The sequence below is a fragment of the Capra hircus genome, chromosome 11, assembly GCF_001704415.2.
Source record: "Capra hircus breed San Clemente chromosome 11, ASM170441v1, whole genome shotgun sequence".
NCBI lineage: Eukaryota > Metazoa > Chordata > Mammalia > Artiodactyla > Bovidae > Capra > Capra hircus.
In genome coordinates this window covers 18,670,235-18,697,954 of record NC_030818.1, presented here as the reverse complement: position 1 = coordinate 18,697,954, position 27,720 = coordinate 18,670,235, and the positions used below count along the sequence as shown (strand labels likewise).

At 46.2% G+C, this 27,720-nt stretch overlaps 1 protein-coding gene across 1 annotated transcript in view; it reads right to left on the bottom strand.

Moving 5' to 3' along the window:
• Positions 1-27,188, bottom strand: part of CRIM1 (cysteine rich transmembrane BMP regulator 1) — a 210,651-nt gene extending 183,463 nt beyond the window's left edge. The window contains exon 1 of the mRNA XM_018055113.1: positions 26,507-27,188. Coding sequence (XP_017910602.1) covers positions 26,507-26,837 — 331 coding nt within the window. The 5' untranslated portion in view covers positions 26,838-27,188. The remainder of the gene's footprint in view (positions 1-26,506) is intronic.

The window sequence follows — 27,720 nt, the reverse complement described above, 5'->3', positions numbered from 1 at the left end:
ATGTATCCCCACATGCAATTAAGTAGGTGGGTTTTGTGAGACTCGATTCTGTAATGTTATTCTATTCAAAGTTAGTCTTTATAGAGTAAAAGAAGCATCAAAAACAAGTTCAAATGATAAAACTCATAATTTCTTGGAATATGTGGAAATGTATCTACCTTAATTCCTACATGAAAAGTTTAAAATTATTGTGTATTTTATTAGGTTCAAGATACCTTTTAAGACCCAATGGTTATTAGGATATAAAGGAAAACTTTAAATGTCGACCATTCCCAAAGGATGCTCTGCTCAAATCCATAACCTATTTAATAAGGATCACCAATTTTCAAAGGATTAGAATATACAGAGATACATAGCTTTGAACTTACATACAAGCACTTAACATGTTCTTCAACAATTCTGTTGTTTTAAACTTTCAAGTTTAGAGGACTGCTAGGTTCTCAGAGAAGTCCTAAGAGGCACACCTTGAGTAGTGAGGCACTGGCCTGCTCCCAGGCTGCACTGCCTGCAGCATCCCCACGGGCCTCACCTGGTGGCTTCTGGTATCAATTAGGTGGAGGAAAGGTGCCACATACCCTGGGGTTTGCAGGACCAGTGAGTCTGAAAACCAACACATCTCCACTTAGCCTCAGGGCCACTCCTCCCAGGACTCTGTGGAGACACGAGCGCCCTCACTTCAGCAGGATGTGTGGAACCACAGAACGACCCTGGGCACGGGAAGATGAACTGACTCAGCCTGGAGAGACTCCAGCTGCAGAGGAAACCCAACCCCTGCAGGTACGTCGGCAGTCAGGAGGGTTCTCTTCTTAAAGCGGGTGTTGCAGACACACTCGGCCACCTCTCGATTCTATTCCTTTCCTGTGAGCATGGAATTTAACTGCAAACACTCCCCCATGAAAACTGGCTTGCCATCCTGGCAGACCTCATGAGCAGTCTGGCAACAGTACAATGCTCCTGGTTTCACAAGCGCCCACATGGGGCATCTCCAAGCCCTTGCTGTGCATCCCGCATGGTGCTTTCATAGGGAGGAAGTGGAGGATATGAGGTGCCCTTACCCCAGAGCCAGTCAAGGAGCTGGTGTAGACATCATCACTGAGGCTTGACCTCATAGTTTCTGAAAATCTCTTTGAGGGTGGTAACTGCCCAGTGTGTGTGCAAAGGAGTGGGCTGTGGGGCTGGGGGGGGGGGGCGGGTGTGTGTGTGTGCACGCATCCATCACTGACAGAAAACAGAAAGGGATAACTAAGTGCCAATCAATCTCACACCAGGACAGATAGCACCCCACCCCCACCCCCCGCCCCGCCCGTTTACCAACTCTGTCTTGCGAAGGGAGAGCATGTGAAAAAGTTCCAGGGTCTCAAATGAGGCAGCGGCCTCTTCAGAGGGGTCTTTCTATTTGGTTTCTAAAGTGAGACTGTGCCTGGTCTGAACAGGGACTGGACATCCCTTCCTGCCATCTGCCACCCTCGCGTCCACCAGCTCCTATGAGTCTCCCCTGCATTCTGGTCTGCTCTCCTTTTCTCCCCCTCCAAGCCCTTCCCCATGGCCCCACATGCTCTGCAGTGCAGCCCTGACCCAGCACTGAGGAAGCCTGCTGGCTCAGTTTGCCACATGGTGCCCCCGCCACCTGCTCGCCCGTGCTGGGGAGCTGGCTGGGTCTACGCGGGGAGGCAACGTTGGCCAGCACTTCCTCTCCCTCCGTCCCACCCCAAGGCCAAGGGGCAGTCTACCCCTCCCCTGAGTCTTTCCTGTTTCCCAGGCCAGGTCCATCCAGGACACTCACTGCCAGGGGTCAGAGTGCCACATTCCAGTGGCTTCACACCCCCACAGGGAGGGCTGGGATTCCTGCATGGGGGGTAGGGGTGGGGCAGGGCGGCAGGCAGGGAGAGAACTGTTCAGCAGAGGCTGACTCTGCCACTGTGCCCATTACCCTGAGACCAAGGTCAAGGGGTGGGAAGGGCAACAGGAGTCCCACAGCTCCTTCCAGAGTGGGCAAGAAAAAGCCCCTCAACCTCCGTGGGCTTGCAAGAGGCAGGAGTAGCAGAAACTGTAAAATGCAGTCAGAGAACATAAGAAGCTGGGCCTCAGTTCCTTAATCTGTAAAATGAGGGACTGGCCTAGAGATGCTTTTCCAAGGGCCCTTCCCAGCCTGTGATTCTGAGCCCTGCTACAGCAACGGTTCTCTGGCCTCAGAATTTCAAGGTCTGATGTACTTTCGGCTACAAAGAGAATGCCATCTTCATTCAGAGGGCAACCAAACCTCCTTAACCTCCCTAAGCCAAACCCTCCTCTGGCAATACCGGATTCCTCTGCCTCCAACTCCGCGTCTCCCAGAGTCACTCGGTGTCTTTCTTGTGATCTCTGGGCCCCTTGGGTTTCAACTCAAGCCCTGCCTTCTCAAAGGCTTCCCAACTTCTGCAGAGCCCCAGGAGAAACCAGGCTCCTGGATGTGCATCCATCGAGGGCACCCTCTGCATCTCAGGCCGCAGAGTGGTGGGACTCGACACCACCCGCACCAGGCCTGGAGGGTGGGGGTCGGGGGCACTGGGAGGCCTGGCACCCAGTGCTGTGAGAACCCCAAGCACAGAAGCTCCACTGCACAATCAGAGCTGTGGAGGAAGGAGACACTGGGAGCCCAAAGCGATCGCATGTGAATGGAGGAAATAAGCCCACTCCAGTCGGGAACTCCTAACCCCTCCCAAGCATGGTCAGGGTGACTTTCTCTCCTGGAGGATGGGGGTGCAGGGTTGGCATTCAGCCTCCTCAGGACAGGAGCCAGCCTGCTCATCAGCTACCTGACAGATGGAACAGAATTTGAAAGGGGAGGTAAATAAGATATGGTGCTGAGGAGAGTGGGGAGGAGAAATAAGTGAAGAAGAACCCACTGAGGGCTGCTATTCATGTGATAGACAAAGTCATAAACAGCTTTTGTTAGCCGGGTTCTGCCTCTATAATATGCTCTGTGGAAAACGCACTCCTACGTGGTCAAAATCTACCAACTACTTCAACCAACTGTCTACCTTTTCCTGTTTTTTGCTTCGTTTTTTTAAACCAAGCAGTTTTTAATAAATCCCTATGAGTAAAGTCTGACAGCAAAGACTAAGTCTGTGGATAAGATGATAAAAACAAACCTGTGAAAAGGTTTCCTGATGTAGAGGCATCTCACTCTAAGCAATGGCTTTTAGTTAAAAAAAGAAAAAGAAAAAATAGATTCCCTGATCAATTTCTTCTGGTCAAGCCAGGATTCAACACAGAACACTCCCTTTATTTACTCAGACCCAAACACTAGTGAGAGAGCACGCATTCTGTGTGGTAAATCATCTGGAACTAACTGGAACCTGGACTTTCCCCCCCCACGAAGGTACTACCTTTCACAGGAAAATAGTTCAGAGTTCTGCTCAGTACAAGCTACACGTCCCGGCTCTCCCGGTGCTGCTAGGCTGGTGGCCACACAGCAGCACAGGGTGGAGCTGCAGCAGAAGCAGTCAGGCGTCCCACAGAGCGAGCCCTGGGAAGCGCATCCTTTCACAAAGACCAGGTTTTAAATGGGCCGCTTCAATATAGGTGAGAGAGACAGAGGCATGGCGATCACACACTCCTGTTCTTTTTATAAAACCATGAATCCAGATGATTCACCTGTGAAATAATCCTGCCATACAAGAACCATACTACACGCATCTACATTGGAATAAATTTATTTTTTTGAAGTTGGGTACCAGGGGAGAATTCAACAGTTAAAAAAAATTTTTTTTGGAATACAATGACACATTTTAAAAAAAAGTGGTGGTGGTGGGGGGAACTGTGATTAAAAAAGGACGACAGATAACAGAAATGGCATTTTTAAAAGGCAGGGCAAGCGTTTTGGTTTGAATGAGTATGTGTGTATGTTTGTTTAAAGCTCTTCCAATTTCTTCATAAAGAAAAAGGGCTGTTGCAATCCTGTTGCATAAATCATTTTTTGAATCCATAAATAGTTATAGAACAAAATAAGCACTCATAAACCACTGACAATGGACTTCAGGATTATGTTCTTGTCACCTTTATGGGTATGATTGGTATTTTGAAATCATCTTTTCCAAACTGTAATCTCTAGGTCCTGGTCAAAAGCTCTTGTCCTTGTGATCGCTGTCCCTCCTAAGAGAACACAAGGATATATATTCTTCAGTTCTCACCATAGCAAATATTATCAGTATAAACTTTTAAAACCAACTTTCTTAACTTAAAAAACAATGACTTACCTCTTTCTATTAGAGCTGTGATCTTCATCCTGAGTACTGCCCAGACGCCTCATCAAAGATGAGTGATGGTGCCCTTCTTCCCACCATTTCATCAAGATTTTATTTGGAGACCATTTATTCCTCTCATGGTAGATGAGCAGTAACTCTGAGAAAAGCCCTCAATTCAATACCCCAACAGCAAGACAGAAACACTCCTATCAGGTAGCAACTGCTTAAGGGCAAAATCATAAACAAAACCTCCTTCCAGGCACTGGTGTGATGTAAGGGAGAGAAGAATGTCCCATGATTTACTTATTAACTGAAAACATTATTTACTGAGCAACTGCCACTTTCAAGGCCCCACGCTAGGCACTGGGTGGGCTACAAAGAAGCAAGAACCTATTCAATGAAAGGGCACCTTGCTACCCATCTCCACCTCAAAAGCAAACATACGTTAGAATGTCGAGTGAACCCATAAAGAGCGAACAGAGCCTTGTTTCAACATAGCTGTCACATGTGCTGGAGCCTGAAACCTTCCAAAAACAATGCTCACTGGAAACAAATCACCTGATTAAGCTGTTTTGCCCTTTCAAAATTACCTTGGGAGCCTGTGAACAGGAATCAAACTTCTTCCATACTGAGTATGTTAGGTCTGATGAACAAATCATAGACACACGGTTACTGATAACGAATCTGGAACATTCTGCTACCCTATCCCCAACCACAGGATAAATGTCTCCATGCCTACAATGTTTTGTTGCAACCAAACATTACTACTTTCAAGGCAAGAGATGAGGAAATAATGTTTCCATCTTCTGAATGTTACAACTATTCAACAAAATCTTTAATGAGCACCTATTATGTATAAACCACGGTGTTCAGAAAAAAATGACAATTTACATTTAGCATGTACTTACTATGTATAAGCCACTCTTCAAGTGCTTTACACAAATGAGTCAACTTAAGTCATTCCTCCTAACAATCCTATTTTACAGATGGAAACTGCACACAGAGGTCAAGTAGCTTGGCCAGGATAATGCACCAGGCAAGTCGCTGGGCGGGACAATGAACTGACTTCAGAGCCAGGACACCCTCTAGTATACAATACTGCCTCTCTCATTAATAAAACATGGTTTCTCCTTAAGGAACTTATTATCTACATTTCTCCTGAGAAGTCATTTCCTCTGGGCAGTGTGGAAGACCACAACCCTCAAGTGACCTGGCAATGCCTATGAGCCCTTCAGGCGGGTAAAATGCCCCAAGTCCAGGGTGATTCACGGTCTGGCGAGCAAGCAACAGAGCCGAGGAGACAGGGCCAGCACTGGGAGCCAGGCCAGTACCACCACTGAAGGCAGGCGAGTTGCCCCAAGACGAGGAGGGCTCTGGTCGGGCGGGCTGGGCAGTGTCCCCGAGCTCGTGACAGCAGAGAGCACCTGTGTGCAAGATGGGGCTGACCCAGGGCAGGCACGGACGTGAGGCTTCCTGAACCCACATGGGTGGGAAGCAGCGGAAAAGGACTCAGAACCTGCAGAGGGGGAAGCGGTGATCACAAAGAGACCAGAGATTCCGGGGAGCTCAGGGGCTCAGAGCTGCTGCCCTTGCTGAGTGTCCCTGTACACGGTAATATATATCCAGATACACACAGAGCCAGAAAGCCTCACATACACACCTCGCCCCACTCCTGCCCCAAATGCTATATATGCGGACGCTTGGAGTTCATTATTTTAAAAAAATAAAGTCTCATGACAGGTCGGGAAGTTATTTCACCACAACTGCAGAAAGAAAGGGAGCAGCGTGGCCGTGATCGGTCCACTGGGGGAAGACTTCTGAGACACCCATACCAATGGGCCCCAGACACTGAGCTTCACACCTGGGAAGCACCAACTCTGAGAGGTAAAAGCGTGAAGCTGCGAAAAGCAGACCCATCCATAAGCAAATCCATCCAGCACTTACCCTGGCGAGAACCTCCCTCAAACTCTATTTATGACTGCTCCCACAGTCTCACATCTCAACAGCCAGAAATAAACTCAGGGCTCTCAAACCCAAACCTTTCCTCCTCCCCCTCACCCAAGCTGGCCAAGCTCCAGGGCTCTGTGAGCAAGGAAACACAGCCCAGCGACGCTGCGCTAGCACTCAGCCGCTGCTGGAACGTTCCTCTGAACACAGAGGCTTACTCTCTATCATGGGACAAGGAACACACATGCCCATTTCATTCTCCACTGATTTAAACATTCGTAATCACATTATTAGGAAGGTTCTGAAAAGAAAATATAAGCAGTTTGGGTTCATAATAAAGATCAACTGGTTAATGATTAACTGTTCTGCACTGGAGGCAATCTATTGATTCCCACTTTCAAATAAAGTTTTATAAATTGATTACAACAGGAGCTACAGGCACTCTCCCCCGTGTCACACTTTTTTCCAAAGAGTGGCTGCCTTCCCATGCTTCTTTATATTTATCCTGGAGACACAGTTTCAATACACAAAAAGTATTTATTAAAACCTACTTGTGCACACACACTGCTTTGCTGTATGCTATGGCTTAAAGAAGACTGAACAGGTACTCTCTCCAACCGACAAGAAGTCAGGCAAGGTAAATGTCCAGTGCTTTCTGGACTGAAATATGTTGACTGGTATGTATCATGCATGATTCACAAATTTTCAAAGATTTATGATTCAGAAACTGTAATATTAAAGAGGTAATACAATTTAGGTCTTCCTTTCGATAATCTAAGAAGCACTTGGAATTTATATAAAATCTCCCTGAAGCCCGGTGATTTGATTCTGCTCAGTCTGCACAACGGAGAACCGGTATTTTAACTTAAAAAATTACAGCAATGAATCTGAAACAATATCTGTACCTTTTGAATGTAAACCTGGCATCTAAATTGTAAAAACCATTTTTAATATTGTATCATCAATAATAATACAAGGAAAAAAAGTGTTTCCCTGATAGAACTTCAGCAAACTTAATCGCAAAAATGATCCAGGGTTTTTGAAGTGTTACATGTGTGCCTTGCTGGATAACTCCTAGTCCTCTGGTAGGAGAGGGCAACTATCTCAAATCCTCAGAATCATCGGTAACGTCGGTATCAAGAGCGTGTGTCACAGGCATGCAAGGCACAAAGGCTGCAAACTCATCTTGGAGTAAATACCTAGTCCCTAGTTAGGGCATGGTTAATTATCCATTTTTCATACTAAGTAAACATTTGTAATCCAATAATGCAGTACCAAAAAGCAACAGAATTAAAATGTCTCTACCCAGTGGGCTGGTTATTTGCCCAAGCCCAACAGTTATTACAGAGCTTCGCTGTCCTCAGAGTCAGTACAATTCTGGTGGCAGCAAAGATCTAAGACAGAACAACGAAGGGCCACAGAACTCACACCACAAATCCCAGACACAAGTGGTCAGAAACTTAGTAAGGGGACAGGGGACAATCATGGGCATCTGCTTGGAGAGCCCAGGCGCTCATGAAAACAAATTAAGACTACACAGAATTTTCCCCTAAATTCACCTTGAATGATGATTTTCCACTTCTTGCCTTTTACACTGTCCTCGGGAGAGGAAGTGAAGTAGAAAGTTGCAGTCAGTACACCTAGATTAATCTGCTGACATCACAGTAGAGACTATGCAGCAACACAGGAAGATGCATTTGGTGTAACTTTAAGTGGGAAGAAGACATGAGATGTGAATAAAAAAAAAATATATATATATATAGAGAGAGAGAGAGAGAGAGACAGAGACAGAGAGAGACCAGACAGTTTTAAGTGGAAAGAAGCAAGATATACAGTGTAGGATACAAAAATATATGCATGTAGAGAAAGACTATACAAGATGTATATATAAAAACACAAAACTGATTGCCCTTGGAATATGAGCATTTTGGGTCACTGTTTCTCTTCTGTTTTCCAGACTGTCTAGTAAAGTTCAGTTCAGTTGCTCAGTTGTGTCCGACTCTTTGCGACCCCATGAATCGCAGCACACCAGGCCTCCCTGTCCATCACCAACTCCCGGAGTTCACTCAAACTCACATCCATCAAGTCAGTGATGCCATCCAGCCATCTCATCCTCTATGGTCCCCTTCTCCTCCTGCCCCCCAATCCCTCCCAGCATCAGAGTCTTTTCCAATGAGTCAACTCTTCGCATGAGGTGGCCAAAGTACTGGAGTTTCAGCTTTAGCATGATTCCTTCCAAAGAATCCCAGGGCTGATCTCCTTCAGAATGGACTGGTTGGATCTCCTTGCAGTCCAAGGGACTCTCAGGAGTCTTCTCCAACACCACAGTTCAAAAGCATCAATTCTTTAGCACTCAGCTTTCGTTATAGTCCAACTCTCACATCCATACATGACCACTGGAAAAACCAGAGCCTGACTAGATGGACCTTTGTTGGCAAAGTAATGTCTCTGCTAGTAAAGTTATGTTACCTTTATAATAGTTTTCTTAAAAAGAAGGCAGAGTACCTAGTATTTGGTCTCGGGGCGAATACTTAGTTATGGGAAATAAGATGTTCAAGAAATACAACTATAGAGAGGAAATTTAAGTAACACTTTTGATCATTAAAGGGATTTGGGTCTCTTTTTACAAGGCAAGGCCTTTCCCCACATGTAACTAAGCTCCAAGAATCTCTGAGCATGAAAATTTCTAGGGAATTTCTGTATCAGTCCTTTTGATGGTCTAACCTTTTTGACACATGGCCAGAGTAGGACATTAGCCAACGCAGATCTGATGAGGACCTTCTTAACTGCAGCAGACAAGGTGCAGGAGCGAGATGCCCACAGCTTTATGTAAGTTGCTTACAATCTACATGTGCTTACAATCTACATGTGCTTACCTATATAGATTAATAATGGCACACACAGAATTTTTGTTGTTGTTGTTTCTGTTGGAATTAACAGAACCTAACACTCCAATTAGAAGAAAATGCTATCATCACAGAGAAATGGACATAAGAGACGGACTCTCCACGCAAGAACACTGACCCCAGGAGGAACTTTTTCACACATTTGTGCATTGCGTATATGGATGTGTGTGCACATGTCATTTACAATGTGTGTACAGCTGTCCACTGCAATGAGAGTTTTCTACTGGAACAAAAGACAGGGTCTGTGCTTCTAGTAACTCTAAATTACAGGCATATGTACAGCCTGCCCACTGCCCACTGCCAGTCCACTGATTCCCCTGCAAGGCTTCCCTAGGGGACTGACGAGTCAGTCTTTACTCTTCAAAGAGCCCCATCTGCTTGCTTTCTCTGGCATGAGCATGAAATTCCCCCCCACCAAGTGCTGTCACTGGGTGTGGCTGTAGGCAGGACAGCCAAGAGTCTGGTTCAAGAAACCGGCTTCTCATAGCTCTGTGAGGTACTTTTCCAGACTCAGAGCAACACGGCCATCTATACAGCTGGAAACGGTACTTGCAGGTCACACTTCACACCCTCTCCTGCTGGTCCTTAGCTTCCAGGAAGTCTCCTTTTCAGTTACAAGGACTGTTTACCTTGGCTTCTGACCTAAGGGGCCCTTCCCTCCTTCAAGTGTGTTTCCCAGTCCTCTGCCTCCATTCATTCATTTTATTAAAGTCTCAGGATAAAACGTGCTGTTCCAACAGCAAGAACAGCTCTGGACCTTCACCCATCACCTCAAATAAACTGAGGAAGCCCAGGTTTGAGGGGCACACATCTCCGAGTTGAGCAGCCTCCACCATTTAAGCCAAATACTCCCCCTGCTGATAAAGAGGAAGACAAGACAGCACTTGGGGAGAACACACTTGCCCCCAGGGTCTGAGAGCCGACTTCTAAACTTTCAACAGTAATGAAGCCACATGAAAGATAAAAAGTATTTTTCAAGAGTTAGAGGAACATCAAATGGACTCTCAAAAATTATCTCACTTAGAACCTTCACCTTTCATTGCCAGCTAAGCATTATATTAATAACTTCACTCAGCAATCAGTTCCAGCTTGCCCTCCTCCCACCACTGTCTAACAACCAGTGGTGAAGAATAAAAGGCTCTAAAGTGAGTTACTGGAAAGCCACCAATGCATGACACCCACACTGTGAACAATCACCGTCAGGTTGCGAGACGAGGCTCTTTAAGGCGGGAAAGTTGAAGGGACACGCTACAGCGGTGACATCAAAATTAAACTTGCCCTTAAACTTAGCCTAAGACAATGGACCTCCCTGGGCACATTCACCAGTGATAAAAGGGTCTGGGTGCCTGAGCTTATACCCAGGATAGCTCTATGTTGTCTAGGAACCTGTATACTTGATCTTGACCAAATTGCTTTCCTTTCCCAGTTGAAAAGCTTAGCGCCAGATGTATGATGCAAACGTCGTAATTTACTGTTGTGTCCTTAAGTGTCTCAAGTTGCACTGTCTGAATTTGCAAACCACTTTCAGACCTTCAGAAAAACAAACAAACAAACAAACAAGCAATGGGTTCATGGCTAACTGTGAAGGAAAAAACAACTCCACACGGCTCAATAACAAGTTGGGACTCTAGCCATGAGTCATCAAGAATTCCTCCATCTCTGAAGTCACAGGGCTTGGAGTGAATCCAAATGGGATTTTGCTTTTTAAATTCCTTATATTGCATTCCTATGGACTTCCTGTGAAAACCATTGTGAGTCGTGTTTATTATTCACAGTCATACACTTCCAACCCTCCTGTTCCTTCCTCAAAGAAGCTGTACAGTTAAATTCCTGAGGACACGTGCAGATCACCTGGGGGCAGTAAACAGGCTGTGTCACTCACGGGCACAGCACTCAGACTATCCAGTGCGGTTTGTTAAACTCCCTCCTCATGTGTCAACATTCTCGTCTTAGACCCAATCTTGGATTCGCTGAGAATCCAGAAGTTTGTTTCATCATCACCGATTATTCATATGGTCACCTGGAACTAATTCATACTTGTTTATCAGTTGTTTACAAGCAGCTGATTGCCACAGCATCTCCACCGCTACAGGCACAAGATCCCTGGCTGGTAAAGACCTTATAAATAGCTACCCCCAAGGATAATTCTTACTAATGGATGAAGGCTTGGTGAATGAAAGATGACACCTCTATGATAAACTGGCAAGAAGAAAAATCCCCACAAATAAAAATTGCCTTTAAATATTTGCCAAAATAAATAGAGCTGAAACTGACCCACTGCAGCAAACTCTAAAAAGATTAATTCTAAGAACGATTTGGGGGAGACTTCTCTGGTGGTCCAGTGGCTAAGACTCCCAAAGTGGGGAAGTGGGGTGGGGCAGGTTTGATCCCTACTCTGAGAACTAGATCTTGTATGTGGCAACTAAGAGTTTGCATGCTTCAACTAAAGATTCCACACACTGCAACTAAGACCCAGCATAGCCAGATTAATTAATTAAAAATAAACATTTAGAAAAAGAATGATTTGGGGAAAAAGGGGTAGGAGGGGACATGAGATGGTCTCAAGTTGTCTTCTGCCAATAATATGAGACTTCTCCCTAGGATTCTCTTTACAGGTAAGTGTCATCTATTTTAGTTTCCACAATACAGACCAAACTATTCAGATGGAAAAGTTTTTGTAGGATATCTTGGATGACCTTGCATTGAGATTTAGTCAACAAATGCTCATTGAGTTCTTCCTGTGTGCCAAGCTCTGGAATAACACACTATCCTGGCACTCAAGGGGATCACAACGAGGCCGGGAGACTGAAATGTGAACTCTAGCAACAAGGCAGGAAGAAAGTGCTATCCATGGGCAGGGGGAGGACCGGGAGGATGGCCTTATTTTTTTCCCAGCAGAGCTGGAAGGCTTCACAAAGGAAGCAGCATAAAATTGTGGAGGCTGAGGACGAGAATACATTTTGAAGGATATGTGAAGGTAACTCTGGGGAATCTGAAAGTCAACACCATATTGATTTTCCAGTGGCTACTTTGCCTCCACACCTTTGAGGGCAACAGATATTAGGAAGTATGTGTCAAACATAACTCCTAATTTTCTGAGTTCTCAAAGGGTTTGTCCAAGATAATCTTGAAATAAATCATAGTCAGGTACTGAATGAACTTAGGAGTCTACTTTTCCTTTACCTGTGGGCTTTTAGTAATAACATGCAAATTACTACGGCTCTAAGGGAAGTTAAATGCTTATTACACTAAGATTAATTTAAAAAGTAATGTTGGGATCATTATGCATAGGACAAGAAAAAATAAAGCTCCCAGTTCCTTCCTGGCCGTCACGCTTCCTGTTTCTCTCTCTGCAAGCCTTGACACCTTCTACTTTTCTGATGCAAAGGCACAGGATCACATATTCACCCACAGTTTAGAAAATATAATACATGGACTATTTTCAGTGCCAAATGCAGCTGTAATTATATATTTCTTTTGGACATGTTTTATGTTATTAAAGCATGTAAATACTTTATCTCCCTCAAGTTTTCCAGAACTCTATTGGCAGAGAGTCTTTTTCCTTTCTCCTTCCAGAGCATCAAATACAATTTCCTTAAGAGATAGTCAATAAACTTGTTTGCTAAGGGCGCACCTTTTCCCAGCACAGTCTTTGGAAATGATTTATCTCTTTCCAACAAAACACACCTCTGGCTTCTTGTGTCTCTCCCTTTCTGCGCACCTCCCTCCCCGCACCCCCCCACTGCCCCTGCCACCCCCCCTCCCCTGCCGCCCGCAGTGTTCCAATTTTCCCCCTAAATTTCTACTTTTCCTATCACATGTAAAATTCCCTTGTAAGGCCAGAAGTTATGTTTAGTGATAATCTACTATAAATCAGACCACACTGCCTTAAGGATAGTAAAACTTTGGTCCCAATCACCAAGAAAGGAAGTCAGTCATTTTCCTGAGCTCCACTTCTCCAGATAGCTATCCCAATTAACCAGGCAGTTTAAAAGCCAAAGCACTTTAATTAAAATTGTTTTTTTAATGTCATAAAACAATGCACCATCTTTATTTATTAAGAAGTCATTTTCAGTTTGCTGATCTACAGAGAAGATAGTACAGTTAATTTGCTTCAAGCATGGAAGCTGTTCTCAGCATGCCCATAATACAATGCAAAGTATTCTTCGTGTTGTGCCACAGCAACTGAGCACACACATGCACGTGCACACGCTCTAGATGCAAAGCCTTAAAGAAGGAATTATCACAACTTCCTGTCTCTCAAAGTCACATCTGTAACTGGACCAGGGGCCAGTTGCTGATGCTGTGGATACATTTTATCATCCTGGACACATCTTCTTAAGCCAGTATACAACTTCATAAAAGATTCTGTTATGTTTTTAACACTTTCTAATCAACAGTGTCAAATGAGTTCTATGTACTGGCAAACACTGCTTCCCCCTCCGCCCCCCAAACATTACTACAGACTCTTCTGCCAGTCTGCTAGCCCGGACACCATTATTGGAAGGGTCCTCACCAAGGATGCGACCCTTGGCACCAGCTTCTCTTCAGAGGTGGGTTAGGTACAGCCAGAGAGGGAGCTGCATGCAGCCATACTGGGGAGGAGTGGAGGCAAATGGGAAGATGCTGGAACACCTGTCTTTCCAATGGCTTTCAGAGCACATGAGATTCAGCTACACTGGGTCATGGCATGGACTCATCAGGAAAGGAGGAGGGCCAAACCACAGCACAAAGCTGTGGGTGCAAGAGGTACCAAATGGACCTTCTAGAAGACTCTCCTGCTAACAGATACACACTAAACCTTCTGGCTGCTTCTGAGAGAGAAGTGTAGGGCCTCAGGCATTCAAAGTTTTCTTACTACCCCCACAATTTAAAAGTTCTTAAGCTAATACGCATCAACCTAGCAGGAAGAAAACCAAATAAAGACCTATTGAAATAGTAAAGAAGAGTTAAGCAGAAGCTCTTCAGGCGAAAGCTCGGGTTACTAAATGAATACCACCCACACCTCCTCAATGGCTATTTCAGATGCCACCACTACTAGCTATCCAGAAATCTACCCTGAAAGAGAGAGGATAAGAGCCGGAACAGGATTTAACTTTTAATACTATCTTTAAAAAAGAAAAGGAGGAAAGATAGAGCAAGCCATAGTATTCCACTTAGAAGTGTTCTCCATTTAACAACATAAAACGTCTACTTAGTTATTAATAAACTTACAAAAGTTTTACAGATTAGAGCAAAAAAAAATCATCTTTGGGTGTATAAAGCAGAATATCATAGAAAATCAGTTCACATGGCTTCATGGAAGAGATCCACATAATAGTTGCCGAGTTTTCTCCTGTCGCATACTCTCAAAAGAGTATTTAGCGCTCAGCAGACTTATTAATGAATAAATGCCCAACTGGAATTAACTAGTACCTCATTCTGGAAGGCTGCTCTTGGCAAAAATGTAATATTCACAAGGCACAGCGGGCTGACTACTGGTGTCCACCATGGGCTGGGCTGAGCATGGCATTCTTTAGACCCATACGTATCACATCAAGGTTAAGAGCCAGAGGTCCACACCACCTAGCAGCACAAAGTCCTATCACTGGACAACGTGCAAAGTAAGGGTGAAGCTTCTAGACCCCAACAGACAACTTTCCAAGCTTCGCAGTTGACCTGGACGGGAAACATCTTCACTGAAGATTGGCCATCTTGCACACGTGCAGAGCGCTCCCCCTTGGGGGTGGCAGGGCCCTCCGCAGAGCCTCATTCACTTCACCCTCCCCTTATGGGGCGCAAGTGCCCTGCAGCCCGGGCCCCTCCTTTTGTGCATGATCACTGTTATGCTTCTTTAAATTCAGCTGCTGCTTAAGGAAACTCCCTGGCAAGTGAAAACAGCAGCAAAGGTAAAAGAATGCTGAGAATTTGGCTGCTGCCTGCAGTATTAGGAAGAACAGCAATTACTCAACTCTCTCCGAGTGTCAGAGGCAGAAATGAGCATGTGAATTTGGGCAAGTTTTGGCCTGTCTTTGCTCAAGCTTCTGCCTTTGCAGTATCTGTCACCTACCCACCTTACAGTCATTATAACTAATGAAGTAAATGAGGAAATGGGAGAAAAGAGTGGAAGGCAGCAGACCAACGCAGACATAAGAGAGGTGTAAATTCTCTCAGATCCAGATTAGACCACAGTTAATGCGGTCCAAAGATCACCAGCGTTTAAAAGATGTCACTGACTTCCCAATGACTGTTTTGCTGTCTCCACCGCCTCACAATAAACCTAACTACAGGAGAACTCTTGATCTCTTGCTCCAAGCCCTTCCGTCTACAGCATCTGGCATACAGTCATGTAGACACTACTGCTTTTTCCTTCTCTGGCTCTGCAGACACAAGGTAATAGTTGACTCTTGCCCAGGACTTCTAGGTCATAAAAACCTTGATCTTATGACCAGAAGGGCCTTAAGATAGCATCTGATTCAGTTCCCCTGCCTTCAGGTAGGTAACTATTTTATTCTCTTTGGACAAATCAAGGCAAAGTCAAGTCAAGGGACACTGCTGCTTCTGCTGCTAAGTCGCTTCAGTCGTGTCCAACTTTGTGCGACCCCATAGGTGGCAGCCCACCAGGCTCCCCCGTCCCTGGGATTCTCCAGGCAAGGACACTGGGGTGGGTTGCCATTTCCTTCTCCAATGAGAACGTTTTATTTCAGTTACCGGCCATTAGAGGATGGAGGAAGACCTGGAAGCCAGGGCTACATTTTTTCTCCTTAATCGTACTAGATTCATGTACAAGAATGCAAAGTCTACTTTTCTGAGCAGCCCTAAATCCTACCAGCAACAAATGATGATCTATACAAATCCACTCATTCTTTTGATTAACATATGGACATGTATTTGGCCTTTCAGTTTAATGTTTAAATTTAATGGACACGGTAATAAATTTTCCTAAAATCTGTCTGAAATCTAAGAACTCAGTATTTCTGAACACACAGCACACCCAATCTTTCCCAAATCATTTAACAAGCCTTCAAAAACTCTGGCCTTCAGCAAGAAAACTGTCTAAAAATCTATCCCCTTTTCCTCCCTCAGAATGTAAATGCCCTTTCCTTGAAAACAGGCAAAGCTTCCAACTATGGAAAGTAAGGAAAGTGTTCTCAAGATGTGCATCTGACAGCATGATGGAGTGTCCTGCCTCTGCAGAGTCATAAACACACACTCAGGGGACAGAGCCCACACACCCTGTACAGGGTTCCTCACACTTACAGGGCTCAAGTAGAGCCACGAAGCATCACTATTCAAAGGCCAGTTCTGGCTACACTTTTTCAGGACAGTTTTGCCTTATCTTGTCAGGTCTCTTGGAGTCTTTAAAAAAAAAAAGAAGAAGAAGAGGTATCACAAGTATCCAATATTGAGACGCCTTTTGTTTTATCGGTTCTGAACAGTTTCCCTTGTGGTCTTTGGATAAGATGCTAAGTTAACTCCTGGAGACCGTGATTTTGCAGGCTCAGGTTTCATTGTGCCCTGCCAGAAATTCCTTTCTGTTTTGAATCTGAGATGTTTGTTTATGGTTTTTGTTTTGAAATGCTAAATAAGATAGGCACAGTCTCTAGTTACAGCCTATACCTTTTTTTTTTTAACCTTGCTACAGCCAAAGTGGCTGGTTGCTAAGGACATAGCTAAAATTTCCAAAGGGTAGACTCTTGTGATTCCTCTTCTCAGGGACTTGAAATGTAAAACACCTGAAAACACAATGAACCCTTAGCTTTCTTTCTTAAACATTCATAAGACAAATATTCCCAGGATATTTCAAAATGAAGGTGTTCTTTTTGGATTTGACAAATACTTGAGCAGAACTCTGAAATGTGGAAGCTTCTCACCTTGCCTGTAGGCTGCATATTTGAATATCCACACTTGTGATGAAAGCAGCACTACAATGATAGGTACTAGAGAGTCTCAGTAAAAAGAAAAAAAATCAATTTTGACTGTGTAATATGTTTTGGTTGTCATGAAGAAAATAAAGAGTTTTAAACTACTGATTTCAAGGACTGTATCATCATTGTGTTTCCTTCTCCATGTTGCATAATAGCCAATAAAAGGCATTTGCCTTGTAAGTACTCAGCCCATATTTACTAGATAAATAGAGGACTTAAAGAAAAAAGTCACAGTTCTGTCTTTCCGAAGTGGGACCTCACCTACACTAGGAACCAGAGAGACAAGGACGTCAGATGTTTTAATTCTAGGTGTTCTTTTCTAGCCTTCCACTGTAGCACAGACTCTCCAGAGAAACCACAATGCAAGTCCAAAGGAAAGCTGCAGCATCAGTCCACGTGGAAGATGCATGGAGCACATCGGATCAATCAGAGCAACGCAAATGTACCCTGGGCACCTGCTCATCCACAAGCCTGCCCTGGTCTCTGAGCCAGCGGGCCTGCTGCTCTTTCTTCTGGAACTCCAGTGACCCTATCTTGCCTTGGCAATGCTCCTGGGGGCTCTGAGGTCTCCAGCTATGTCTGGGAACCCACAGAAAACTTCTAACAATAAAATACCATTTAACGCACTTCCATCAGTCCATATGCCATCCATATTAACATAGGTCACCTTTTTAAAAAAATACTAATTTGAAATAGCTCTGTGGAAGTAAGCATTCAAACTGCAAAATAGAGCAAGATGGCCACATTCTCTGAAGCACTAAAGGAACTGAGAATTACAATCATATTGGATCAAACTTATGAACATGCTTTTGGTACAGAGACCATACCCCTCGCTCTTGGGGATTCACTGTCCCTTTCTCTCTGACAAACATCAAGAGACCATAATTGTCGGAATCCCCTGTTAAAGAGATTTGGTTAAGTGTAGTCAATCCACAAAGCAGAAATTTTCTTTTAACTTATACAGAGAGAAAGCTAACAAATTAAAGAGAGAGAGAGAGAGAAGACAAAAAATAGAATAGAAATTGGAATATTAACTATCTTTTTCAGTGCCAGGTACTCTATTAGCCATTACACATATTTTTGTGCATCTATGCATGTATATACATAACACACATACATGTAATCATATATATATTCATTATATGTAATAATTCTCTCCAACCCTCATTGTAATTACCTGATAAAACCTATTACTATTCCATTTCACAGGTAAGGAAACTGAAACTCAAACCAGTTAAGCAAACTGGTGGCTTATAGTTGAACACAGTTGATTTAAACACAGGTCTGTCTGGCCCCAAAGCCTACTTTTTCCCTACCACACCCTGCACAGACGAGTGAAGAGGAGGAAGGAGGGGAAGAGACCCCCTCAGGCCTGGCTTGCCGCTGCACCCCACTAAATCCTTCTTAGTAGTCAAAGGTGGAGTTGGGGCCCCTCTTAGCTGCTCCTGAGATGCCCAGCACTTCCTAGCTCAGGCCTTACTAACTGTAAATTATTGTCTTGGGCTACAACGGATGGTCCCAGTTTTCACTGTCTACCTTCAGACCACAGCCTTTATGAAAGTCGGGTACCTATCTCATTTATTTTGGTTGAAAACTAATTATTACACAGGTCTTACTATCATACACCATACTCATACTACATGCTTTACACGCATTATCTTTCTGCTATTTCAAGTGTGGTCCTGGGACCAGCAGCATTGGCATTCCCTGGGAGGTCTATTAGAACTGCGGACTCCCTGGCCCTATCTGGACCCACTGCATCCGAACCTGCGTGCTTAATGAGATCCCCAGGTGATCTGTGTGTACATTAACATTTCAAAGGCACAGTTTTATTTCATTTAATCCTCAGAGCAAACCTAGGTGGTACCTATCACTATTAACAGCTGGGGGAACTCAAGCTTAGAGAGAGTAAGTGGTATCACGAAGACCAGAGCTTCAGCAGCTGCTCAGTAAATACTTATGGGCAGAGGAGAGCCGAGAAATAGGTAGGGCTGCAAAAAGAGTGGAGGAATGGTCTGGCTGAATGCCTGACCTCTGGTTTTGCCTCGTTTGGACCTACTCTGGGGACAAGTGAGACTGTGGCCCCTTTGCGGGTGAGTTGCAGCTCTACAAGCTGTTTCTTCTGCTCAAGCCAGGCCAAATCCCATGCTGACCGCCACTGTGGACATCCCAGGAGCTAGGAGCAAAATCTTCTTTCAGAATACGATGTGACAGAAAATGCACACTTACTAAGTGTGAGTTTAGGTGTTCCCCCTTCCCCAAATATTAGTCCAAAGGCAAATGGTTAAATTCACGGTTCCTACAACCTGTGGCACTAGTGGCAAAGAACCTGCCTGCCAATGCAGGGGACACAAGAGACGAAGGTTCAATCCTCTGGGTCGGGAAGATCCCCTGGAGCAGAGAATGGCAACCCACTGCAGTACTCTTGCCTGGGTAATCCCATGAACAGAGGAGCCTGGAGGGCTACAGTCCATTAGAGTCGCAGAGTCAGATACAACTGAAGCGATTCAGCACAATGCAAAAAATTTCAGATTCCTCCCTCTCTATTTTTACTCCAAATATACAAATTTTACAGAAACTATTTAGACCAAGTATAATAAATGGGCATTAGGAGGAAAGATAGCAAATAGCTTCAGAGGGCTTTTAAGTTTTTTAACTCGATGAATTTATGGTGTCGGGGGCGGGGGGGGGGGACCTGAATTCAATAATAATCTGCTCCCTTTCTAAGAGCCCAAACTCCTTAACCACCAATGATGAAATACTCAGATGGCTGAGGGTTAAACAGAACAAGAGAATGAGCCCGTATCAGATTACTTTACTTCTACTGCTTAGTAGCTTTGTTGTCCTTAAGTGTTTACCATATGCAAGCCCGTTGTTTTAAGTGCTTCACAGGGTTCACCGAGTCCTTTACAGAAACCCTATTATTAACCCCACTAAACAGAGGAGAAAATGTAGATGCACAGAAGCAGAGTGTAGACTTGACCCCAGAAACCAAGTTTCTAACCATTACACTCTTGGATCAAGACATAAGTATTTCTCACAAGGAATTAATGGGGGTTGGGAGAGGGAGATAAGGAATTGAACCCTGTTCACTTAGTAACTACAGAAGAAAAAGGAACCTCTTGAGTCTTCATTTTTATTTTTTAACGGCGGACCCAAATGAACCAATGTTTACCTTAAGGGCATTCTTAAGAATAGTTCACCACATCTCTGTCCTGTCCCGAAGACCAATGAGGTCTTACCCAAACTTGCAGGTTTTCCATGATTTGATCAGACTAACTGGCCAGGACAAGCAGCAGAGTGGTGAAATCAGGAGATGCTGATAAACAGACAGTTGTCAGTTCACTGCCGACGACACTCACCTGCCTAGCGGAACAAGCTAGAACAAGGAGAGAAGTGCTCCCAAAAGGAAAGTGCCACTTTGAACAACAGCTGGTAGAGCGTTAAGAACGCAGCCTCAACTCAGGCATGCTGGGAAGCACTCTTGATACCTATATCACAAGAACTCTGAGAATGGGTAGGATCCCTTCCCCATCCCCCACCAAAACATAGTTCTCACTCAGGCTTCTGTACCTTATTGGACTTTGAATTCTCCTTTTCAGCTTTGCCACCTGAGCCTGAAAAGATCACCTCAGATCCTGCGATTCCTACAACAAATTTTAACCACATATCTCACTCACCAACTAGTCATACAGAGACCCGAGAAATCACTTCTGCTTGGCTTGAACTTATATAGACTTGTGAAGGTCTCGCCTCATTCTTTATCTTGATTATGAGTGGCTGGAGTAGGGCTCAGGTCTGCGAGGTCCCCAGGCTTCCCAGCTCCCCCTCCTCCCCTGCCACTCCAGGAGAAAGCCTTGTACAGAGTAGATCAATGAATAAGTGATTGATTTCTATGCAGAGACAAGTCAGAACTTTAAAAATTCAGCTTTGGAGAATTCAATCTCTGAGCAGGAAGAATTTCAGTTTGTTATTCACTCATGCTTGGCTAGTCCACTGTTTCTTCCTCAAATAATTAATTGAGCTTTACTGGGGTGTCTCCAAAACCCTCATCCTGCATGTGCCCTGTGGAACACAGTGTCATATAGGAACCTGCTTCAAATATATTCACCTTCCACTCGTTTTACCATCATCTACCTGATGGTATTTACACACGAAAGCAGCACTGCCATCTCTCGTGTTAGTGCCATCTCTCATGTTAGTTAGTGCATGTTAGCCTGAACGACGTTAAACACACCCACATTTTTCAGGAATTTCACAATTAATGTCTGGAATGTGTTTTGGATTATTCTTCAAAGGATGACATAGTTGCCCTAAGATGAATTCAGTATTTTTCCCCTCTCCCATTTGTCATTCTTTAGTCCTCCCACTCCATTATCTTTTGGGGCCATCTGTTTTATCTATTTCCCCCCAACTTTGTAATTCCTGCTCCATGCTTCCCTGAAGCATCCCCTTGTTCATCCAGATCATCACATTTTAAGCCATAAACACAGAAACCTGCACCACATTGCTAGTTCTCCAGGCCAGAATACTGGAGTGGGTAGCCTTTCCCTTCTCCAGGGGATTTTCCCAACCCAGGAATCAAACCCAGGTCTTGCAGTTCGGATTGCAGGCGAAATGCATCGCTGGCAGATTCTTTACCAGCTGAACCACAAGGGAAGCCCAATAACTCCCACAACTGGTTGTATCTCAAATTCTAAGGATTATTCAGACGGTTTTCTTAATGAATTAATAATGTTTATTACAGTAAATTTACCTGTATGTTCATCATGGCACTTGTAGAGTAAATGCGTGTTAATGGCAGCAAGATCCCCAGACTTGCTATTTTTGCCCTTCCAGTGCTGTGCCACTCATTGGCCCCTTGCCAAGTGTTTTGTGTGACTGGACTCCTCGACGACAGTGAGGGTTCTGTAAGCTTGACAGTCAAAATCAAAGTCATGAAGTCCTGTCATTTGAATACGTGCAGTGAATAGACTCTCCACATTCTGTCAATATTTACTCTGGGGAAGAACTAATTATTTCCTTGTTTACTTACATTGGTTCCTCTTCCCATGCCGTATTAAGGTGATTTCATAGGCCCTCTGCTTGCCTCTGTCTCTGGCATCTAAGAACTTTACCTAAAGACTTTTGAGATGGAAACTGAAACACCTTCCTCAAAAACAAGGAGCTCTGGGTGTTTTCATTTTTCTAACATCAGTACAAGAATATGAACTTTGCCCATCCCCTCTATTTAACTGGGAAAAATCCAAATCCATGGATTCTTAACTCTGAGTCCTACATTACAGATGGATGAGAGGAGATCTGTGGCTAGTGTGCAACCAACTGGTTTGATTTGTTCCCTGGCCTCCTAGAGCCTGTTCCCTAGGCCTCACCTCAGATCCTCCACAAACCTTCTTCCAAGGAGTCGTCAGCTCCAGTGAGTGAAAAGAAACCATAACCTTCTAACGTCAACAGTTTCAGGAAACATTCCATTCTCTGCTGTGAATACCCACCCCACATCCTTGGTTTTACTTACTGCCCCATGACAAGTGGGCGGAAAGAGAAGTTCAAATACCTGGGGAAAATCAAAGGAGGATTGAGTTTTGAAAGAGACAGTTCTTACATGGCAGAGGTGAAAACACAGTTCCATTCCATAAACACGAACACTGAGTAAATAATCTCCAGGTGGGAAAAAAGTGCTTCTCTGTGATAGGGATCGCCTGGCTCTAATGCAAAGTTCTCAGAGCAAAGTACTCTGTAGTGTCCACGAGGTTCCTCACCACTCTGCCCTCACGAACTGTCAATCTTAAGCCATTGCTGCCCTTTCCTTACTTAGAGAAGGCTGGTCATGCTCCCCCCACCCACCCCCTTCCTTATAGAAGCATATTATACGAGTCCACAGAGGAGGAAAAATGGACCTCACCCCTTGTCTGAAACATAAACTTCACTGGCCAATCCAAACATTCTTCCTAGAAAATCTCATTTGAGTATTTTTTTTTTCAACACTCTTTCATGTCCCAGAGAGGTCTCCCACTCAGTCTTCTCCCTCAGGAGTTCAGACTCCAAACTTATCTCTATGGCTTCTAGGCAACTTACCTAGAGGCAGGCACCCTAACCAAGGAGCAGGCCACTTGGGAAGCTGCAAAGGGCAACAGGAAGACTCACTGAATCAGTGGAAATGGGAAAGGGATCTTCCCAGGGGCCAGAAAGCACTTCACAGAGTAGAGAAAAATGGAGGTATCTGGCTCCCTGCTCAACTTTAAATACACACATAGCCAAAGAGTTTTTTTTTTTTTTAAAGGAACAAGTATGTCAGGATTTACTTAGTTAGCAGTCTAAATGATGCGGAAAAGAAGTCCAGGTGTATGCATCGCATGATTCACTCTTCGCATCATTTAACCTTTTCAGAAAATATTTTTCCCTCAGTGTTCTTTCTATGGAAAAAACTGTTCTTCCGTGTATTCATTGCGCATTCACTTAGAGCCTACTATGAGCCAGTATGCCTTAAAAACCTAAGGCAAGGAACCACAATTTGGAAGGGGTCCATTTCAGACCCTACTTTATCTACTTACTTTGTGAACTGAAGTTAAAAACCTGATTTTTTTTTCTCTCATAAAGCCAGTATGGGGAGTGATATAAATAAAAATTACTGCAAGTTGGCAGATAGAGCAATGTAATTTGTATTTAAATTATGTCAATGAAAACAGGTTGACATGATAACATTTCTATACCATGCAATATGTTTTCCTCAGTATAGTCAGTTAAACAAGTTTCAAAAGAGTTTTCATTAACAGATACAACCAGTAGGGGTCATTTTAGTGCAGAAATTGCAGCAAAAGACTTCTTCATGAACAAAATATATCAATTTCTATTTGTTAGTTATGATAATTATGTGCAAATTTCTGAATAAAAATGGAAACTGAGGGAAACACTGGCCATTGAGAAATTTTTTGCCAGCTAAGAGAAAAACAAGAGAATGTTAGCATCCTCTAGGGTAATTACTGCCATAGAATGACTCCTCTAATTCTTAAAAAGGAGGAAGAAAAAAGGCTATTCACTTATCTTGTTTTCCATAAATCTTGTAATCACGTGAAAATTCTTGAAATTTTAGACACCCTATTGAAATAGCTGTCTAAATACAATCATCATGCTAGGTAACACTGTCCTTTCTACTTTGGGTCCATAGATTGCAATCCGATTGCTGCTTTTAGAGTTCTATAAAAAGGTAAAAAATGCCCTGAACACACAGTTTTGGTAGCTGAAAACAGGCTGGCTAGATGGAAAGTGTTGTTAAAGAACACTAAATGTGAAATCATCATACCAATAAATACTTCCAAGCGTTTTCAAGATTAACACCAAGTGTGTAGAGTGTTAACAGAAGAAACGAAGCTATGAGGGATCACCTCACTTCAGAAGAATAAAAGGCTCACCAACAAACTGCCAAAATAACTCTATACTATGGCACTGGGACACTGGTGCCAAAGCACTTGATTAGTGTGAATGTTCCCTGAACTCCACATTTCCTTCACCAGAAATCTATCATGAAGTAACAAAACAAAGGTTAGAATCTTTAGAACCTTCCCAAGTCCTTCTCAGAGCACAGCAGTTTCCACCACATTTACCCTTGTTTCAGGGTGCTTGTTCTTTTCAGATTTATGGGAGGCTGGCTTAAGTAAATTACACGCTCCAAGTAGCAGGGTTCAAAGCCGCATCTTTTGGTCCAACTCATTCAGAATTCCCAAAGTCAAACACATAAAATTGTATCAGAAGTTAATCTCTTGGCCATTTTTCTTCTTTGTGAGAAACAAAAACATGTTATACCGTGGGACTTAACACCAGGTGAGAGGCTTTTGTGCTTGAGGTAAACAAACTCTTGTATCCCAATGTCCTCAGGGTACATCGGTGCACTTCCCGGCAACTGTTCTCTCCACTCATTACTGCCCACTCGCTTCCAAACCAGAAAGGCCATCCTGATTTTCCAAAACTGTCCAAACTTTAAAACCTGCCTGGTGGCTCAGTGGTAAAGAACCCGCCTGCCAACGCAGGAGACGCAGGTTCCATCCCTGGGTCGGGAAGATCCCCTGGAGGAGGAAATGGCAAGCCACTCCCCTAGTATTCTTGCCTGGGAAATTCCATGGACAGAGGCGCCTGGTGGGCTATAGTCCATGGGGTCTCAAAAGAGAGGGACAGGACTGAGTAACTAAACAATAATCAACCAGCATGCATGTATGTAAAGAGAACCAAAGAAGCCTTTCAACAGACTCTTAAGGCATCTACTTCCTCTCTCAGTTTCCCAGCACAATAAACACACACACAGAAGGATGCTTCAGAATAAACCCCTGCCTGATCTCCTGCGCGCAGGCTGTATTGAGGAAGACAGGAGCAGGGGCGCCTGTCCCTCCTCCGCCCCTCCAGAGTAAGGCTGCTGCGCTCTGCACGCACACCAGGACGGCCCAGAACAGCATCACCGCCCCAACGTCAGCCCGAGCAGGGATCCTACGTTTCACTGGTGCTCACTATTTGGCATTAGCCAAATAAAAGGAACTCACTGCTTCTCTCTAGACCCCAAACCTGACCAGGCACCCCGAGGCCGGCGGGCAGGGCTGAAGGCCAACACCCATCAGCAGTGATTCTCCCAAGAAGGAGGGCTCCGCTAACCCAATCCTTCTCCTTCAATCAGACACCATGGTGCACAATACTTCACTGGAGAAACCAGCAGAACAATCCTCGTTATTAAACACACAAAAAGAACAAGCAACGCGACTGGAAAGACGCGGATATCTGATCTTAAAAAGCAGCCACTAATAGTACAGAAACAACTTTTCACTCCTAGGTGCAAGCCCCCCGCCCTCCCCCCCAACCCTCCCTTCATTCAGGAGAGAAAGCCTTTGACCGCTTTCAATAGGCAAATAAATGAGTAACCACCGTCTGTAACTTCCCCTGGGCTGACATATTCCGGAGCTGAAACTGATTTATATGCGCAGGAGGAGGAAGGGGGTGAAGGAAAAGCGCAAGGAAAAAATAATACAAGAGTCACACAGGGAGTGTGAGCTGGAGACACGTCTCCTCCGCCAGCAGAAAATGGACTTGAGTGGACGTGGTGCAGCACTCGGTTCCACACTGCGCTAGTGCGGGGAGGGCGGCAGAGGCCGGACTCCCCGAGGGGCTCGCCATAGCCTCCGCAGTGCCCCCTGCCCGCGGCGCCCCCACCTCCGGGCGCACAGCCTGGCCACTCCACCCAACCCCAACCCCAACCCGATGGGCCACACGTGTGTGCGTTTGTGCGCGGCCGGGGGCGATCTCCCACCCGCCGGCCCCCACCCACGCAACCCAACCTCTCCCGCGGCTGGCCAGGCATCCGGGGAAGCAGCGAGCTGGGAACCCAGGGACGCGGGGCTCACTCCCGGGGGTGGCGGGCGCCCCTCCTTTCCGAAGAGCCCTCTCTCCTCGGGAAAGTCTCGGCCAAACTTTGTTCGGCGCCACCAGCGCCGAGGGGGCGGCGCGGGCCAGGTGGGAGGGGGCCCGCGGCGGGCGGCCGTACCTTCGCAGACGCCCACTTCGTACTCGGTGATGGAGTCGCCATTGAGCGGGGGGCGGATGACACAGCGCAGCCCCCGGTCGCAGGCTCCGTGGAGCCCGTAGGCGCCGCCGCAGCTCTCGTTTCTCTGGCGGGCGCACATGTAGCAGCAGCCGCAGAAGCCCTGCACGATGCTCCCGGGGCAGCTTTTGGGCTCTTCGCACTTGGACTCGTCGCAGGGCAGGCAGACCAGCGCCCGGGTGCCGGAGCGCGCCAGCAGCAGCAACAGCCCCAGCAGCGAGACCAGGAGGTGCCCGCAGCCGGCCAGCCCCCTGCCCCCCGCCACCAAGTACATCCTCCTGCGCCGCCGCCGCCTCCTCCTCGCAGCCGGGCCGGGAGCGGGGCGGGCGCCCTCCCCTGCGCGGGGCACACGCGCCGCCGCCGCACCCGCAGCCCGCGGTCCTCGCCGCCCCCCTCGGGGCCCCCGGGGCGAGCCTCCCCTCGCGGGGCGAGGCCCCCGCTCCCGCTGCGGGCCGCGCCGACCCGAAGCCCACTAGCGTTGGCGCCAGCAGTGGCTTCCCCTCCTTCTTCTCCTCCCAGGAGGGAGGGGGAAAAAAGAAAAAAAGTTTCCTCCCGGCAGCTCCGGTTCAACCCAAACTTCTGGCGGCGGCGGCGGCTGCGCTCGGCTCCAGCCCCGGCTGGCGGCGCCTCCTCCCTCTCTCCTCCTCCGCGTCGGCCGACCCCGCGGCGGCGGTGGTTGTGGCGGCGGCAGCGGCGCAGCCTCCGGGCCGGTCCCCGCCTCCCGAGCCGCCGAGTGGGCGCGGTGGCGCAGCAGAAGGTCCGCGGCGTCCGCTCCGCGCGCCCGGCTCGCCTCACTCCTGCGCCGCTCCTCCGGGCGCTTGTTTATGGCTCGAGCCTCCGCCGCTCGGGCTGCGCCCTCCCCCATCCTACCTCATCCCCCAACCCGCGCCCCCCCCGCCCCGCGCCGCGCGCAGCTCATTGGCTGCCCCCCCACCCCTCCTGGCCCGGCCGGCCCCCTCCCCCTCCTCCCCCCTCCCTCCCCGGCGGCCAGGCCCTTCCTCCCTCGCACGCCTCCTCCTCCTCCCCCTCCTCCCCCTCCGCCTCCCCGAGCCCGGCGCACCGAGCCGGCCCTGCGGCCGAGCCTTCGCGCGCCTCTCCCGCTACGGCATCGCCGGCGCGCTGCGGCTCGGGCGCACCCGCGAGCTACGAGAGTTGCG